General features: G+C 36.4%; 1 protein-coding gene across 2 annotated transcripts; it reads right to left on the minus strand.

Moving 5' to 3' along the window:
* Positions 1 to 1,072: 1,072 nt before the first annotated feature.
* Positions 1,073 to 16,663, minus strand: LOC125669930 (NFX1-type zinc finger-containing protein 1-like). 2 transcript variants are annotated; one of them, XM_056162712.1, is made up of 3 exons: positions 14,734 to 16,663; positions 3,686 to 9,850; positions 1,073 to 3,548 (listed from the first exon to the last, which is right to left on the minus strand). In XM_056162712.1, the coding sequence occupies exons 2-3, from the start codon at positions 9,768 to 9,770 to the stop codon at positions 3,358 to 3,360; spliced, it is 6,276 nt and encodes a 2,091-aa protein (XP_056018687.1). In that variant the 5' UTR covers positions 9,771 to 9,850; positions 14,734 to 16,663; the 3' UTR covers positions 1,073 to 3,357. The 2 variants fall into 2 exon arrangements, with proteins under 2 accessions (XP_056018687.1, XP_056018688.1); XM_056162713.1 differs by lacking the exon at positions 14,734 to 16,663 and adding an exon at positions 12,922 to 13,436.
* Positions 16,664 to 16,800: the final 137 nt, after the last annotated feature.

Consider the following 16,800-nt stretch of genomic DNA (forward strand, 5'->3'; position numbering starts at 1 on the left):
AAGAGTCGGACGTGGATCGGCGCAAGAATTGCATCAAATAGATGCATTTCTTCGCAGGAAGCGCGCCTGTGAATGAGGTTAAAAAGCCAGAACCGAATCCCTTATTCATTCTAATACATAAACATATAAGTGCAAATTGATAGTGGTACGATACCTTAGATGTGTATAATATCTTAAATGCATTTGAAAGTTCACGTTTCATAGTGTAACGTACGACTGTGACGTCATAGTTACGTTTATGTATACGTAGCAGCCAACTCTGATGGCGTCGATCCACATACGAGGTTCATTTGTGGTTACGGAAATAGCCGAGTAGTTACGATTGAGAGGCTAGGAGATCGTTTTATGCAACAAAATAGAAGCAATGTAAACAAACGGTGATTTAGTAAATGAATATAAATATAATAAAATGAAAAGCACCTTTGGGCTATTCATGGTCAATATGAACAGATTTGGATTTGAGGCAAATTCTTTGTGAATCGGTAGCGCGATTCACAGAATTTGCCTCAAATCCAAATCCGTTCATACTGACCATAAACCGCTCAAAAGTGCTGTTCATTTCCTAAATAAATTATATCGGTGTCCCAGGCATATCGCGCCTACACAAATCGGAACCCTTATAATCACTTCAAAGCTATTGATTATCATTAAATGACGATTTTCATACGGAAAAAGGTGGCGATTAATCTTTTTATCATATAGTATAAGTAGTGACGTATTTACACTTAAAATGTATATAGTTTCATTGAACCCTATTTTCATTAAAGTTTACTAGGAGCCTTTTTAGTTTATATTTTGTATGTGACGTAATAATCAATTACAAATAAAAGTACAGGGTTTTTTTTTTAATAAAAGGGAACGCCCAAAAACATTGCACCTTCCACACATTGTTTGCAGTGCGCTGATCATTGATTTAAATCGCACAGTGGGGAGTACAGAAAAAGTCGTGACGTTAAAAGGAAATAAAGGATAAACACCAAAAAATGTCTAGATTCTGCGCAAATTGTTGCGCAAACCTCAAGAATGAACAGCTTTAAGGTTTCCTGTTAGAGAAAATTATGGCAAACTCCCAAAAGGTATGATGTTTTTTATTTTTTTATTATCAAAAATACATTCATTGAAAGTGGAACTAAAAGCAGGAATTTACATATTAAGATAATATGTAGAAATTATATGTGCAACATCATATACACGTGTAACGAAAACAATAACATCAAATACACGTGTTAGGGTAACGAAAACAATTATAATCAGAGGGACGAAATCATAATATTACATGTATAATATAAATATCGCTATGTATGTGGAAAGTTAATAATGATAGAATATTTCAATTTAAACATATTTTATTGAGAAACTCAACAGGATCGGGCAACAGGCATAGCCTATGTAGGCCCTCTCCCAATCATAGAATATTGACTGAATACGAGAAATATGTCCGCTCAATGTCTGTGTGTGGTAAAGCCCATTGCGCTTCCGCACAGAGATTGAGAGTAGAAATAGTCCCCAGTATTCAGTGTACATTTTAATCACCATCTTCGTTTTGCGATACATGTACATCATTATAATGTTGTAGCATTACCTTCTCCTGCTGAAAGTGGAGTGTTCTTCCTCAACACAATTATCAAAATTGATAAAGTAACTCAGTGTCACGTGGGTAAATTAAAGTGCACCTAATGACGTTAGATACGCTGATGAGAAGATGATTATATAAATGTGTGTGCAGCATTGTTAAGGTTACCCGAACTTTATAAAGCTGGTGAACATGACAAAAACTGTTATGTCGCCAAAATCTTTGTCGCTACACGTATACAGATGTTCAATGGTTAAGTGAAATTAGAAACATTCAACATTAGCAGAAAGGATCCCACACCCCTCATTTATTGTCACATGATCTTATAAGCCACCCTGTTCCTTTATTCGAAGTACTCTGCAATGTACACCACCCGATGTTACGAGGTTTTGGCGAAATTATTCAAATATGTTGAACACAATTTTTGTAAAAGCCAAAATGATTTACCTTAATTATCCGTAATAGTTTTGATTTTTATCATTCCAAAACGTGTCTAAATTTCTTATCTAGCGTAAATAACCTTACCTTTACTATTTAGTTATTTTCCTGTCCTTAATTCTTTGATTTCTGTCCTGTATTTCACTATTTCCACATTTATTTTGTTTTGAGAGAGCACGTGTATTTTGACAGGAAAATGTCCTCCATTTTGACAGTTCTCTCGAAGTTATTTATAAAACAACGTTTTTGATTGGTCAGGGGTCTCAGCTTTAAACGTTTCAGATTTTATGTTTCACTCGTTGGGCGGGATATTGTAAAATCGAGTTTAATTGGTTATAGTGGATATAAAAACGTGAACGCGGCTCGTTCAAGTTACTTTGGGTTGTGGTAAAGGACATCAAGGTTTGATCACTTTTCTTTTTCCCTACTAATATTAGCTAGGCATTGTGCGACCTTTTGCTGCATGATTTTCTCGCCTAAATTTCTCTTACTGTCCCGTTTTGACAATGAATTAAATTCTTTCTGTAATTAAAACCCAACCTTGAAGTCTGGCTCAAGGTGAGGTAGATCTCTTACCTAAGAAAATATTATTAATCTTGTTAAGTACGATTTTCTCTACATAGGACTTATATTTCATAGGTAGAATAAATATTATATTGCCACATGAGTGATAGTGTAGGATATTTTTGACGTTATTTTCAAGGCCTTGAATCACTTTGAAAAGTGTGAAGGTCCTTTACTGTACTTTATACATGTAGACATATTTTGGTTTTCTTGGATCTACTCCTTCCCTTATTTTCAGGTTATTTTTCATTATTTTCACTTGGTAAGTTTTTCTAAGTTCGCAGTTGTTATTCCTATATTATATTAACTTCCGATCTCTTAATAAATTGTAAACTCTTACACTGGTGTTTTAATTCAAGACTTCTGGTCTCATAATGGACATAGTTCAAGAATACACGAACCTGGGTTGACAAATATTTTGAACCATTAATAGTATTTATACTATTTTGTATAATATGCAGTGTGCTCCGCTTGTATTAAATTCATGGGACTATGAATATATTTGGAATTGAATTTAGTGACATTCTAAAACAAATGATAATTGAGTTTGTGGTGGCCCTGCAGAATTCAATATAGGTAGGGAGCACTGTGGGTATACAAACAGACTGGTTCCGGTTACACACCCTTAAAAACCATTGACATGACCTAAACCACAGGATATACGGTATCTAAAATTTCTTAACAATCCCCCGAAATATGGCTATATTCAAGAGTAAAAATCACTCCCTAGTTATAACATAGAATAAAGTAATTGATTGGTTTTCAAGACAATTTCTGGGTAATTAGAAATCAAAATTATAATTGGCCATGTTGGCTTGTTCAGACCAGGCAGAATACGTTGCGCCATCCATCTCACCCGCAACAGCATTGTCTTCTCGCAGTTGATGACTACCACCACCAATAGTTTCATCGCACTCAGGACACTTGGATTCCACCATAGCACCACCACATTCTCCAATAGCGTAAATGTGACCTGTTGAACAAATGACAATTCAAAATGTTTGTTTAAAACAGTTTTAAAAAGTTATCAAGAATAAAGTAAAGACCTTTCAAAGAATGTTTGAAGAACTTTCATAGCTTATATTAAAAAAATGTTATCACATTACTTACCATTTTTGCATTTATACCAATGGCCCTTTTTTTTGAAGCTAAAAGCCTTCAAAATCATTCTTTTCTCGTCCTCAGATATCCCCAGTCCAGAAAGTGGCAATTTTTCTTGTAATGCACGCAATGTCTCCTTCAAGTGAAGCATTTCCTCTATTTCCAGTTGCCTTGGAGTGGGCCATCTGAGATCCTCAACTTGTTGTGTCACTCGGGTTCTGTCGTCTCCGGTGATTTGGGACGGTTTTTTAAGGTCTATAACATCTAATAGCAAAACAAAGTCTACAAAAAGAAAGAATCTGTCTACTTCCTCACTGAATTGATGAACTTCATATTCAGTAAACATACTATCCTTGTGTCGTAGTAACCAATTTACAAGAATAAGGGATTGTTCCTTAATTTCGCTGATCTCTGAAGGCTCCTTTTGGGCTGTCTTAATTTTTTCCTTCACCTTTGGAACAAAGAATTTGTGAAATTTTTCTGCAGTTTTGTTTGTGAAACGAATGTTGGAAAATCTGTTTAAAAAATGTACATCATCATCAAAAATAAGACCTTCAATCAACTGAGTGCGCTTAATTTCATCCACGCCCTTACTTCCGCTGCAGCTTCTCTCATTTTCCATTGACGTTTTCACAGCATTTATATCCTTTAAGTTTTGAAGTATTGTATTTTTGTATCTTCTACTTTGCCGTATTGGTGTCTGGCACAAAGGACACCGTATCAGTTTTATTGCACAGCTTTCTGAAACGGATTCCTTGTTTCTTTGTACCTCCATGTTCATGTATTTGTCGAATCCTTTGACTTCAAAGACGTGATTACAGTCCACGAGCTGTATATACAAGGCGTAAGGATCGTCCTCGTCTCCGAAGAAAATATCGGTCAATTTATTTTTGTCGCATCTTCTACACAGGGTGGGACATGGTTCTCCACATATACCAACGCAACGATGTTTACAGGGTAGATCTTTATTACATCTTCTATTACATGCGGGTCTATCACATTCTTCAAAACACTGGTTTGTGCAATGGTACCCATTTTTACAATGTTCGTCACAGCTCCAAATGCAGGGTTCTCTACATTCGATACATTTTTCTCCACACCTTCGACGGCATCCACGTTTTCCAAGATGGCTGCAGCCAGACATACAAGGTTTATTACAAGGCGGACAAGCAGTGGAGCACGGATGTTTATTGTTGCAGGAATGTCCACATACAAGGACACGCTGACATAATTCTTCGCACACCACATGGAGCCTTCCACTAGAACAGGCGTAACAATCTCCTTTACAGGCATGGCCACAAGGCAATACACTTTCGCACTTTTGCGTACATTTTACTTTCTGTAGTTTGGAACGTAGGCAACACGGAACTTCGATTTCATGGCCACATCTTGGATGTATAACTGGTAGAGGAATTGAGCATTGATCTGGTTGGCACGGGATGCCACAGTCCTGTTGGCAAATATGATCACAGGGATATACCTTGCTGCAACTCTCTCGACAGTGGTAGGTTTCCAAAGATATTGAACATCCAACTTGTACTTGGTGGTTGCATTTCGTGTAAATTTTTGTTACGACAACTTCGCAAGGTCCACACAACCGCGGATGAGAGCATTCTTTATCACATTTATGTCCTTTATCACAAACAATCTTTGTGCATAATTTCTTGCATGGAATATCATGGTATGTTGCATCAGCATGACATTTTAAATCACACGTATGACCACATTCCAACTGATACCCACAAGGTTCGATACATCCTCCAACTGGTACCAAATCAAAGTCGGCTGGTTTGAAAACCTTTGTAATTGTCTCAGGGTGATTTACACAGTGAAGAGGGATATAATCTCCATATAAACCCAGTCCTTCCGCTTTCGAAATTATTTCATTCCAAGTTTTGCTTTTTCGAATCGTATCAAAGTTTCCAATGACATAAAAACCCTGTTTTGCTCTTGAAAGAGAAACACAAATTCTCTTGATGTCATGCAAATGACCAATTTTCTTTTCAGCATTGCCTCGTACAAGAGACAACAAAACTATTTTGTTTTCTTCGCCTTGAAAATTATCCACTGCTGTAATAGATATTCTTTGATTCGCATCATCTCTTGTGACAGATAAATCATTCTCCAGATCCTTCATATAATTTCTGATCACCTTTACTTGATCATTGTAAGCTGACAGAATGGTAATGTCGTTTTTGCTATATCTCTGTAACAGCAAATAGCGACACAGTCTTGCAATCATTTGTGCTTCAAACTCATTCCTATGACTGGTTGAGTACTCAGATTGACTCTCCTGGTTGGTGTGATTAAGAAAGAAAACATCATGTTGAATCCCTTGTACATGTTCATACGACAACACACTCGAATGATCCTTCAGGTTCTTGTATATCGTGGGTGTAAGCAATGAGGATATTTCTGGTCTCATTCGGTGTTGTTGTGATAAACAGACGAAGGGTAGATTATTCATTACCAGTCTTTCCATCAACGAAACATTGGTTTTGTGAGATTTCATTAATTGGTAATTGTTTACCGCAGGTTGCAGCTGCTGATGATCACCAATAAGTATCAAGTGTTGTAAGTCATTTGTAAGACATCCTAAGATGTGTTGTTCAAAGACCTGGGCTGCCTCTTCAACAATAACAATTCTTGGTTGTATCTTTCTCAAAAGATCCATATTTTGTGCAGCTCCTGTTGTTGTCATACCAACAAGCGAGCAATTTGAGACGATATTGATATTTTCAACAGTTTTTTGGTTCTTGTACTTAGTATGTACCTCTCTGAATTGTTCCATCAAAGTGTTTCTGTCACTCTCGAGGTGGTCTTGAAATTTCTGTATCCAAGATTTATAAATTCGCCATCTATGGTCGATTGAAAGACACCACACGTCCTCAACATCCTGGACTTCATCCTGGCTCATTGTAGCATCCAATCGTAATCTTCGGGAAACGTATTTCAAAATGCTTTCTCTTTCTTTCAAACCGTACCATTGCCAACAAGGATGAAGATTGGCCTTGTCTCGTGGTAGTAAAAGCTCCTCCGCTATAAGAAGATTTAGTAAGACTTGTTTGAGGGATTTTTCTTTATCAAAATTCAAATTTTCAGTATCCTCAACAATTCTGTTCACCAGATGTGCTTTAAAAAGTCCTTCATCGTGTTCATCCAGTGTCCAACGTTCTTCTTTCGAACAATCCGTCCGTTTTGTTGTTAATGTTAATTCATTGAAATATTTGTTTTCATCTATTTCAAGCCACTGAAAAATAATACCAACTTCATCTGTTCCATTATACAAACATTGCCTGTATTGAAGCGAGGATCTTTGACTCTCCGAAACACAGCCTTCTTCAAATAGAAAAGTGGGGGAAACTATACTATTCTTAATTTTCTTTAACCAGAGTTCTTTTTCGAAGAGACTTTGCTTTAGCTTCATTAGTTCTCTCCAGTAAAAACTTGATCTACTTGATTTCCTTTGTTTTCTGTGCTCTATCAAAGTACACCTCTGAATTCTTTCGATATTGCTACGTGACCCAACACGAACAAAGGGATTTTTTGTCGATGAGAACAATTTCATGAGACTATCCATGTCAAATAATGCGTCGAAAACCTGATCGAGCGCATGATTTGTGTAACTGAGCAACAAAATAGGTTTGTTTTCTCCATCCTCGTATCCCAAATTATTGTTCAGCATGAATTCAACAATCCGTAAACCCATCCATGTTTTCCCCGTACCTGGGGGTCCCTGTAAGATTCCAAGTTTTTTGGTAAGACACATTTTCAAAGCCAAGTATTGTTGTTCGTCCATGCCAACCACCTCTGCTGATGGCCATTCATTGGTATTTAGGAGTGAAACTCTCCAGTAATCCTTGTCTGTTGAATACTCGGTGCTTTGCACTAAACACTCAAAGTTGACTAGCTTTACCTCACCATTTTTCTCTATGCTGTATAAAGGCTCCAGGACATCGGTTTTAAGTTCAACGATGTGCTTCGAAAAAGGTATTCCGGCATCTTTATCTTTTAATAACATCTTTCTCGCAATGGACTTCATGGATTCCAGAGTATGTCGATATGCAGTATAAAATGCTTTGCTCTCCAGCATAACAATCTGTCCGTTTGCAACTGACCTGAATTCTTCGATTGTTTGAGAGCATTGTTCAACCAAACTCAGGGAAATCTTTCCCTTTCTCAAACTCTGAGGTTTTCGTTCTGTAATTAGTGCGTACACCAGTGTTTCACAATCGCCATGTGTTAAACAGACAACATTTCCATACTGCAGATAATTGCAGAAATCCCACTGCACCCGTTTGAAACCTATAACATCAAACTGGATTTCTATCACAATACCGGAATCAGGGACACATTTCCATTCCAAAATACGTATTCCTTCATACAGCCTTATACTCTCATCGGTGAATCTTCCATTTGTTTTCTTATCGGAAGTCGATACATATGCCATGTAATTCCGTAACCCTCGTCGTAATGGACCAATGAAATCTTCTAAAAATAAATAGAACTGTTCTACGAGGTAATGTGCTTGAGACTTTGGTGCACTTCTTAACATTCTGGGAAGTAATATCGGGATAATGTTATCCCTAATCATGGCATGTGTTGGCAAAATTTCAAATTTGATAAGAGTAGAAAGCTCTTTTTTCATGGACTCACTAAAGACTATCTGTCCTTTTTCGTCTGCCTCTAAATTCTCTCTCTTTTCTTTCATGTTGATTAGAGCTGATATTTCTGATAAAGTGCTCTTCATTTCTTGTTTGTTTGCTTTATTTGCCAAGGCAATTATCAAATTCAAAAAAGCCTTGAGTTTATGGGCTTTCGTATTAGTTTCAGAAGACAGAGCAATTAGCACCTGGGAAGAATGCTGCATGAAAGTTTCATCAGAGTTACTTAACTCGCAGCGAATCAGAAGTTCTGATACAAAGGCCATGAGATCATGTCTCTCAAAGAAATCGCCTTCCATTAGCGCTTCACACAAATCCGCATTTGGTTCTACAAAGACATGGTCTAAAATGCTCATCACACGCTGAAGATTTTCGTTGGAGATTTTTTCTTTGGACTTTAATAAAGTCTTGAATTCATCAAGATATTTCACGTTAAAGTTATCAAAGTCCCGTATTCCAAATATGCGTTGCATTGTGTTATCTCCCGTAGGTATTCGCTTGGGCGGAGAGTGTAAGAAATAATACCTATTGGTGTTGGTATGTCTTTTAAGAACCTCTCTGCCTTTCTTAGAGCAGTGTGCAATGTAAGGAACATATGTTTGCTTTGGTGTTTGTCTAAATGAAATGTCCTTGTTTAAACTGGCTTGGTGGTACGACGGACTGGTTTGGTTATATGACGAGCAAGTTGCGATGGAGGGTGAACTTGTCATTCTGTTTTTTCTATCGCTTTTCTGACTGTATTTGGGATCACCTCTGAATGTACCTTTGTACTTGGCTCGAGGAAGGGTAGAGGGTATTACTGATCTGTCGGTAGACCAATGCTTGAATGGCTCTGAAACACCATCATCGTCTGTGCTAGGCCAGATATTGCATCTTCTTATCCCTCTCCTGTCGGGTGGACGTATATCCCTTGACTCCATGCCTTTCCAGTCATACCTCTCATCAAATCGTTGTTGCTGGCTGAAGGGTGGACTTGTTATGCTGTTTTTTGTATCATCTTTCCTATCAAAATTTCCTGTAAAAGTACCTTTGTGTCTGGCATCAACTACTCTGATTCCAGCCTGGTCTTCCTCGAATGGAAGGTTCATTTCTCTGGAATCATTTTGCGTGTGGCTAGAACTTTGCGGAAAGGTAGAAGGTATCACTGTTGTGTCTGTAGACCAGTGCTTGAATGATTCTGAAACACCCGCATTATCTCTACTAGACCAGATAGGGTTTCTTTTTATTTTTTTCTTGCGGGGTATACCTCTATTCCTGGACTCCATGCCTTCCCAGTCATGCCTCTGATCAAATCGTTCGTGCTGGCTGTCCTGCTCGCCACGTGACTGTGAGTCACGTGACAAGTTATCTGTAGAGGAGTGTGCAACTTCATATCGCCTATGCTTTACAAAGCGAAAGTCTTGATCCTGTTTTCGTTTATGGGAAGACATTTTTTCATTCGTCTATAGTAGTATTTACATATTGCTCACCTGCTGGGTTTTCCTATCAGTGTATCTTCTTTCAGGATGTTCTACAAAAAAGAAAGTAAATATTCGTAATCAAAATATGCGGACGTCATTCCACTTAACGGTATAAGATTCCGTTGATACATATGCATAGGCACCTGATCCCACCTCTGTTGTGTCCAGTGGTCCGTGTTTGCCCAACTATCTACTTTGTATTGCTTATAGGAGTTATGAGATTGATCACTGTTCGTTATCTTCACCTTTCATTCAATCTCGTCAATCCTAAGACGAAGCGTAAGGTAAACATGGACCCCTGGATACACCAGTGGTGGGATCAGGCACCCAGGAGGAATATAGTGAATACCTCATAAGCAGGGGGTGTTAATAGATTAAAAATATTCACCGAAATGGATAGAGGCAATAGTGGTTATATGCCGGTCAACAAGGGATGCTTACTCCTAGCTTACTATGACACTTCATGTTTATTCAAACATGTGTCTTCATTCCTATAAACAAATATAGTTTTTAGCCATGACAAAAAGCTTTTCGAGAACCAAATCGCGTGTTTACAGATCATTCTACTTCAGATTTTCGATTTTTTTTAATACCACAAATAGAGAATAACACATAATTCAAACCTGGAAAAGGGAACGTGTGAAAATTGATTGACAGAGAGTAAGTGTTGATTTGCTTATGACAGATGCATTCATTAACATTAAAAGTGTGGAAATAACTTGTCTTTTACATAAATCCAGGCATTTTTAGTTAAAACCTCGGTCGAAACGTAAACAGTCACTAGTTCCGGCATTTACACGTTTTCCAGAATTAAAACATGAAGGTTTGCGAAGAGAAGTGGATGTAGGCTATACTTGTCCACTTCTCTTAAGAGAATAAGGTAGTGAGTGCTCCTTCACCAAACGCTTGACATTTACATGTGAGAATCGGGATATCACCTTAAACACGAAGGTCCCGTGTCGCGGCAGGCTTTGGCACGTTAAAGAACCCTCACTACTACGGCCCTAAACGTTCAGCATAGGTCTACATTTGTCGTACTTCACCTATAACTGGTGACGTCTCGATATAGGTAAAATTTCTCTAACGGAAATAGAACAAACAAACAAGAATACTTATGGTATATTTGGGCAAAAGGGGTTCAAACAAATATGTTTCTAGTAATAAGAAAACCCGTATAAAAATATTTTTAAATTTCTAAAACAACTTTTTAAGTATGCAGTAGGAACTGTCCCTTTATTATTGTTATAATCATTTAAACATCAAATGAAATTTAAAGTCACACAACGCCTTGGGTTCTGGTCCCACCCCGAGCAGTGCCACTTAAAATTAGCAGCTATACGAGTGACGTCATCAGATCGTATTGCTTTTTAAACTGTTTACATTATTTACATATCAGGCTTCAGTGTACAGTGGCTCACCCCCAATGGGTTTCTCATATCAGCACAAAATTGCTTTAATTATGAATGAAAAGTACACATGTCAAAAATGGGGGCGGTACGTAATTCTGAATTCTAACAAGAGCACCGTGAACGGTACATAGTACGCCCGTGAGAAGGTTATACATGTATAGGGGGTCTTTATTATAAGATGTTTATTTTGTGACATTGATTCAAAATGGCAAAAATACCAGGATTAGTAGAACTTGACTTAAGGTAGCATCACCCATCATCAAGCTGTGACTTACTTTGTAACATGAAAAAAGGAAGGTCAGTAATATATCACCTGGTTTTCAAATTTTCCTATTTATTCAGGGTAGCTTATTTGATATATGGGTTAACCTATATAAATCTGTGGATCATTGGTTTGAATTTCGCAGAATTTGAAGTTTTTAAACTTACATGTAGCAGTAAAATGCACTTGCGCAAGACTTTATGCAAAATATATTACAACAGCTCAAAATTATATGAATGTAATACTTTCCTATTAATATGAATTTCTTGGGTTCCCATATCTCTTTGAATTCCATTAATAAGACATCCATATGTTGAAAATCAAAATCCTTGCAATACGTACAAGTTGTTTACAAATGCCTTATCCTGTGAGAGTAGTGAAAAGGCCCTATTCTGTGAGAGAAGTGAAAAGGCCCTGTCCTGTGAGAGGAGTGAGAAGGCCCTGTCCTGTGAGATGAGTGAGAAGGCCCTGTCCTGTGAGATGAGTGAGAAGGCCCTGTCCTGTGAGAGGAGTGAGAAGGCCCTGTCCTGCGAGAGTAGTGAAAAGACCCTATTCTGTGAGAGAAGTGAAAAGGCCCTGTCCTGTGAGAGGAGTGAGAAGGCCCTGTCCTGTGAGAGGAGTGAGAAGGCCCTGTCCTGTGAGAGGAGTGAAAAGGCCTGGAGTGGTAAGGTCCAACCATGCACTCACTCTATAATATTTCGTCAAAACTGATTAAGTTCAACAAAAATTGAAGAAAATCAAAATCCTTGTCATGTGCACATCTTCAATACCCATACAAGCACTCTGTGAAATAAGAAGGTCCTCACTTGTTAGACGGACAAAGCATGTATAACTTTTAATTTTCAAATAAGGGGGAAAACTCCTGCAAGAGAAGTCAAAATGGATCAAAATTGTAACATAATCTAGAGTGATCCACAAAAAAGATATCATAGCAAATATCAGCTTGATATGAGACCGAGAAATGTAAAAAGAAATAGAAAAACCCGAACGGACGCGGACGTACAGACATCGCTGTACCATAATACGTCCCATCTATACACAGGCGTATAAACAAACATGACTTTCAAAAATTTATTTCAATGGATATGAACAAAGACTGGCGGATTCGAACTCGGATCCGCGGGTCTCTAACCTGATACTTTATCCACTGAGCAGCGATGACAGAAAATTAACAATTTCACAAAACATTTACATCGACATTTCGTGTTGAAGTGTTAAAAACAGTATTTAAATCTTAAATGTGTGTTATAAACCACCTTAATGCACCGTCATAAAGGGCATCTAGATTTTCTCCATTAAATATATATTTTTTTAACGAACATTTCACAGCCAATATTCATATCCCCAAGCATGCTATCCAAAATTTTTTTATTTTTATTGATCAGTAATCTGTCATTGAAAAAAAAATTGATCAGAGATAAGGATAAGATTTAGCACATTGATTAAATACCTTTTACGCAACATCATTTTATCGTTTGCATGATAATGTCATAACAGCTTAAGCCAATATGATTATGTCGTCCAATATATTGATAGGATCCCTAGGAATGATTCTTGTGAGCGGATTAATATAAGCTTTTTAACTTGTATCCCGATCTCCATTACATACAGATGTGCATTGTAAAAATGTTGCTATTGTTAGTCTTTATTGTAGAAATGTTGCTTATTACGAAATGAACTTATGAATCAGAGAGGTTTTGAGTTATTGACAAAGCCGAATGACGCCATTCGCGACCGTATTTCTTTGTTTGATATACCGGGATAATTTATTCAGTGAAGAACGTGTATATATCCCCGTCCTTCAGAATCAGATAATACACCAACTATTTGGATAAATGCCAATCACTGCGTTACTGCAAACGTTTCTCGTATCGTTAAATCAAATATCCGCACGAACTTTCATACAAAATATAAATCGATGCATTAAGTTAACTGCAGTGCAAAAAAAAAAAAAAAAAAAAAAAAAAAAAAAAAAAAAAATAATGAAAAATAAAAAATTCACTTTCGATCTTAATTATAGTGTTTTATTTTTATACAGATGTAAGATTTTATGTAATACTGTCATTTAAAGGGACTGATTCACGATTTGCCCCAAAATTTTGTTTTTCACTTTTAATGATCAAAATCTACTGTCTAATGTGTTTAAAAGATTTCACATGAAAATTAAGGTTATACTTTATCACCGAAGCTCATTTTAGGGAGTTTATTATTTGTTTTGTAAACAAAGATTGTGGTATGTTATTGTTTACGAATTTTTCAAAAGAAATGGATATTGATCTAAGTTTATTATATCTTTCACATTCAAGTCAAGCATTCTTGGGTAAAATGTGACATCCAAAAGTTAAATTTTGTGACTATGCAAAATTATGATGCTTTATATTACAAAATTAATATTTCACTGGTTTGTTTGTATACATTAAAAGACTCGAGTCTTTGTTTACATAACACAGATTTAAGGCTAAAATATTGCTTTTATTCTTGCATTCAGAAGCTTAACATTTTGGCTGTCAACATTAAATGAGCTATATTTTTAATGTTTAACATCAAGAGTGATTTTTTTCTTCAAAACTCGTGAACCAGACCCTTTAATTTCATTTCATTGTGTTCCATCGTGGCATCCCTCTTCTCTCCCTTGTAAAGCGCCTTAGAATAATTTGTTTTATATAAGGTGCTATATAAAATTATCATTATTATATTATTATTAATAATGTACAATGAAATTGTTCACAGCCACCTGAGGTGCATAAAGATATTTTCATACTGAGATTGGTTGTTAACATGGGCTGATTGAAAAAGACAACGAACAATGGTCATGACTCATGTTTCGTATTTTACGTCATTATGTATGAATTTGACGAGGACTATTCATAAATTTATGTTTAAACTCTAAAAGTAATAGTAATGATGATAATTATGATTTTTATAATGAAAATTAAAGGACGTTGCATAATTATGGATTATACATCAAAATTGGATTTTGGTATGATAAATACCAAAAAATATGGCACAGACGTTTCACGCAGAACATGATGAAATCACAGCTAGGTGTTACCACAGCTCAGTGGTGGATCCAGAGGGGGTCAGGGGTTGCAACCTGCCCCTCCTTTTTGTCAGAAGGTAAAAAGAAGGCATTTTCTGGGTGGACCCCTCCCCCTTTTGAAAACCAAAATTAATGGTAGAACCACCCCACCCCCCTTTAAAAAATTCCTGGATCCGCCCCTGCAGCTCATAGATGTAAACATGTATTCTTAAAATATCTCACCTTCTGTTGAGTGACACTAAAGCACATCGTCCATCTTGCTTCCTAAAAATATGTTTCTTATTTAATAATCAGTTTGTAATCTTCTCAACACTCTACTTTCCTTATAGATTCGTGGAAGTGTTTATTTGCAATTTTTAAAAACACGACGCCTCCTACGTTGTTTTTTTTTTTTATGTTGAACATTAAATCCGATCGCAAACTTAAACTCATTTAATATCCATAGATACGGAAGCAAGTTTACAACTGAATATTGAAGTTCATCATTATCTTCAATTCAAGCACACAATAGACCGATGTAGATCTCAAATGTAAAATAAAATTCTTAATGTAATAAAATACATATCCACATACTGTATAACTTACCTGCCACGGTTTCGCTAAAACGCGGAACGGGAAACGGAGCGGAAATTTAAGAATTGGAATTATTTCTGTACATAGGTAAGATAACACCAAAGTCGGACACACGTGCTTTGTTTTGATTAAAATCAAAATAAGAATTTATTTACAAGCGGTAAAACAATTTATTTTATCTCATAATTGTGCAGTAAAAATTGATTAAGCAAAGTTAAATGTTTATATATCTACAAAGTGTTTTATAAGAATCTTGTAATATTTCGACATTGACGGAGGTGTTAGCGAGCAGCGACACCTATGGGTAGAGAATGGAAAGAGCACACGTCAATCTACTGGCAGGATACCGGCACAGGTACCAACTAAATCGATCAAAAATGAGAAAAACCTTTCATACACACCGGGCTTGTCCGCTTTAAAAGTTGATGTGATACATATACATTTATGTATATTATACCAGGTGTAGAACTAGAATTAAATTGTAGTTCGGTTATCTTAAAAATATGAAATTAAAAGCAAGTTCGATTTAAAAAGGCTATTTTGGGGGGAAATCATTGAGAGAATTATTTTCACCTTTTTCAATGTGGTTTTCGGTGAGACGGGAGTTGAAAACCTCTTATTTATTGGATAGGTTCATAAAACAATTTGTTAAAAGATGGCAGCCCGAAAAAGGGTAATAAAATTGGAAAGTCGTAATTAAAGTCTTTTTTCAGTATATCCATTTTATTTTATTTTTTATTTGTGAAACAACATACTGTCTCAAGAAGGGGGTGGTCAGAAAATAACAAAGCCGGGAAAAGGGGGCGGTAACCACAAACGCTTTTCCAGTATATCTATTAGATTTTATTTTTTATTTGTGAAACAATATACTGTCTCAAGAAGGGGGTGGTCAGAAAATAACAATGCCGGGAAAAGGGGGCGATACACACAAGCGCTTTTTCAAAATAAGTTATACCGAGCGAAGCTCGGACGGGCCAAAGGCCCGTCCGCGAAGCAAGGCTCTAAAGGTAACACGTATGTAAAAGAAAAAAGTCAAAATCAGCAAAAGAAAAAGAGACAATCTCTATATACGTTAACTGAAATTTTCGTGATCCATATGGGCGCCGCCATTTATTTTTTCATCACCTGCTTCAACAGTTATTCGTGTTTTATTTTGAATGCCAATAATAGAAGACTCTGACGTGCAATTCGTAATTTAAACATTGAGTTTGTTCAAAGTGAATAGTATAATTATCATTGTAACAGGTTTTAGCAAATAATTACATATAAAACCGTAATACGACTAAATAGATGAACGAGTTCATGAGTTTCTTTAAATAAGAATATACGATAAAATTACGGTTACATTTTTACCATTTTGAATTTATTGGTTAATTTTGTTTAGTTTTATAACGGCCTTTTTCATTGCATACGGAATGTATTATTGTTGTTTATAATTGTTTGCTTTGAAAAAGGTTGAGGCTAAATGTGACGTCACAATACACAGTTTACGTCGCCTTGCGTTTTATTTCCCGCGTTCAATGAATAGGCGGATCCTGTAAAACTGTTGTCCCCATATATATGAGATGTTACTGGGTTTTTAGCGCAAGGAAAATTTCATTAAAAATATATATTTTTAAATGAATCACTACCTACCATATATACTTAACGGAATTATGATTACCACTTGGGACACTCCAATGACCATTACATGCTTCGCTCGGTCCAACGGTCACA

This window comes from Ostrea edulis, chromosome 4 (assembly GCF_947568905.1).
Source record: "Ostrea edulis chromosome 4, xbOstEdul1.1, whole genome shotgun sequence".
NCBI classification, from domain to species: Eukaryota; Metazoa; Mollusca; class Bivalvia; order Ostreida; family Ostreidae; genus Ostrea; species Ostrea edulis.

Coding starts and splice junctions, on each gene's coding strand:
- LOC125669930 (XM_056162712.1), bottom strand. CDS start 9,770: ATGTCTTCCCATAAACGAAAACAGGATCAAGACTTTCGCTTTGTAAAG. Junction 3,549..3,685: donor TTGGTATAAATGCAAAAATG/GTAAGTAATGTG, acceptor TTTGTTCAACAG/GTCACATTTACGCTATTGGA.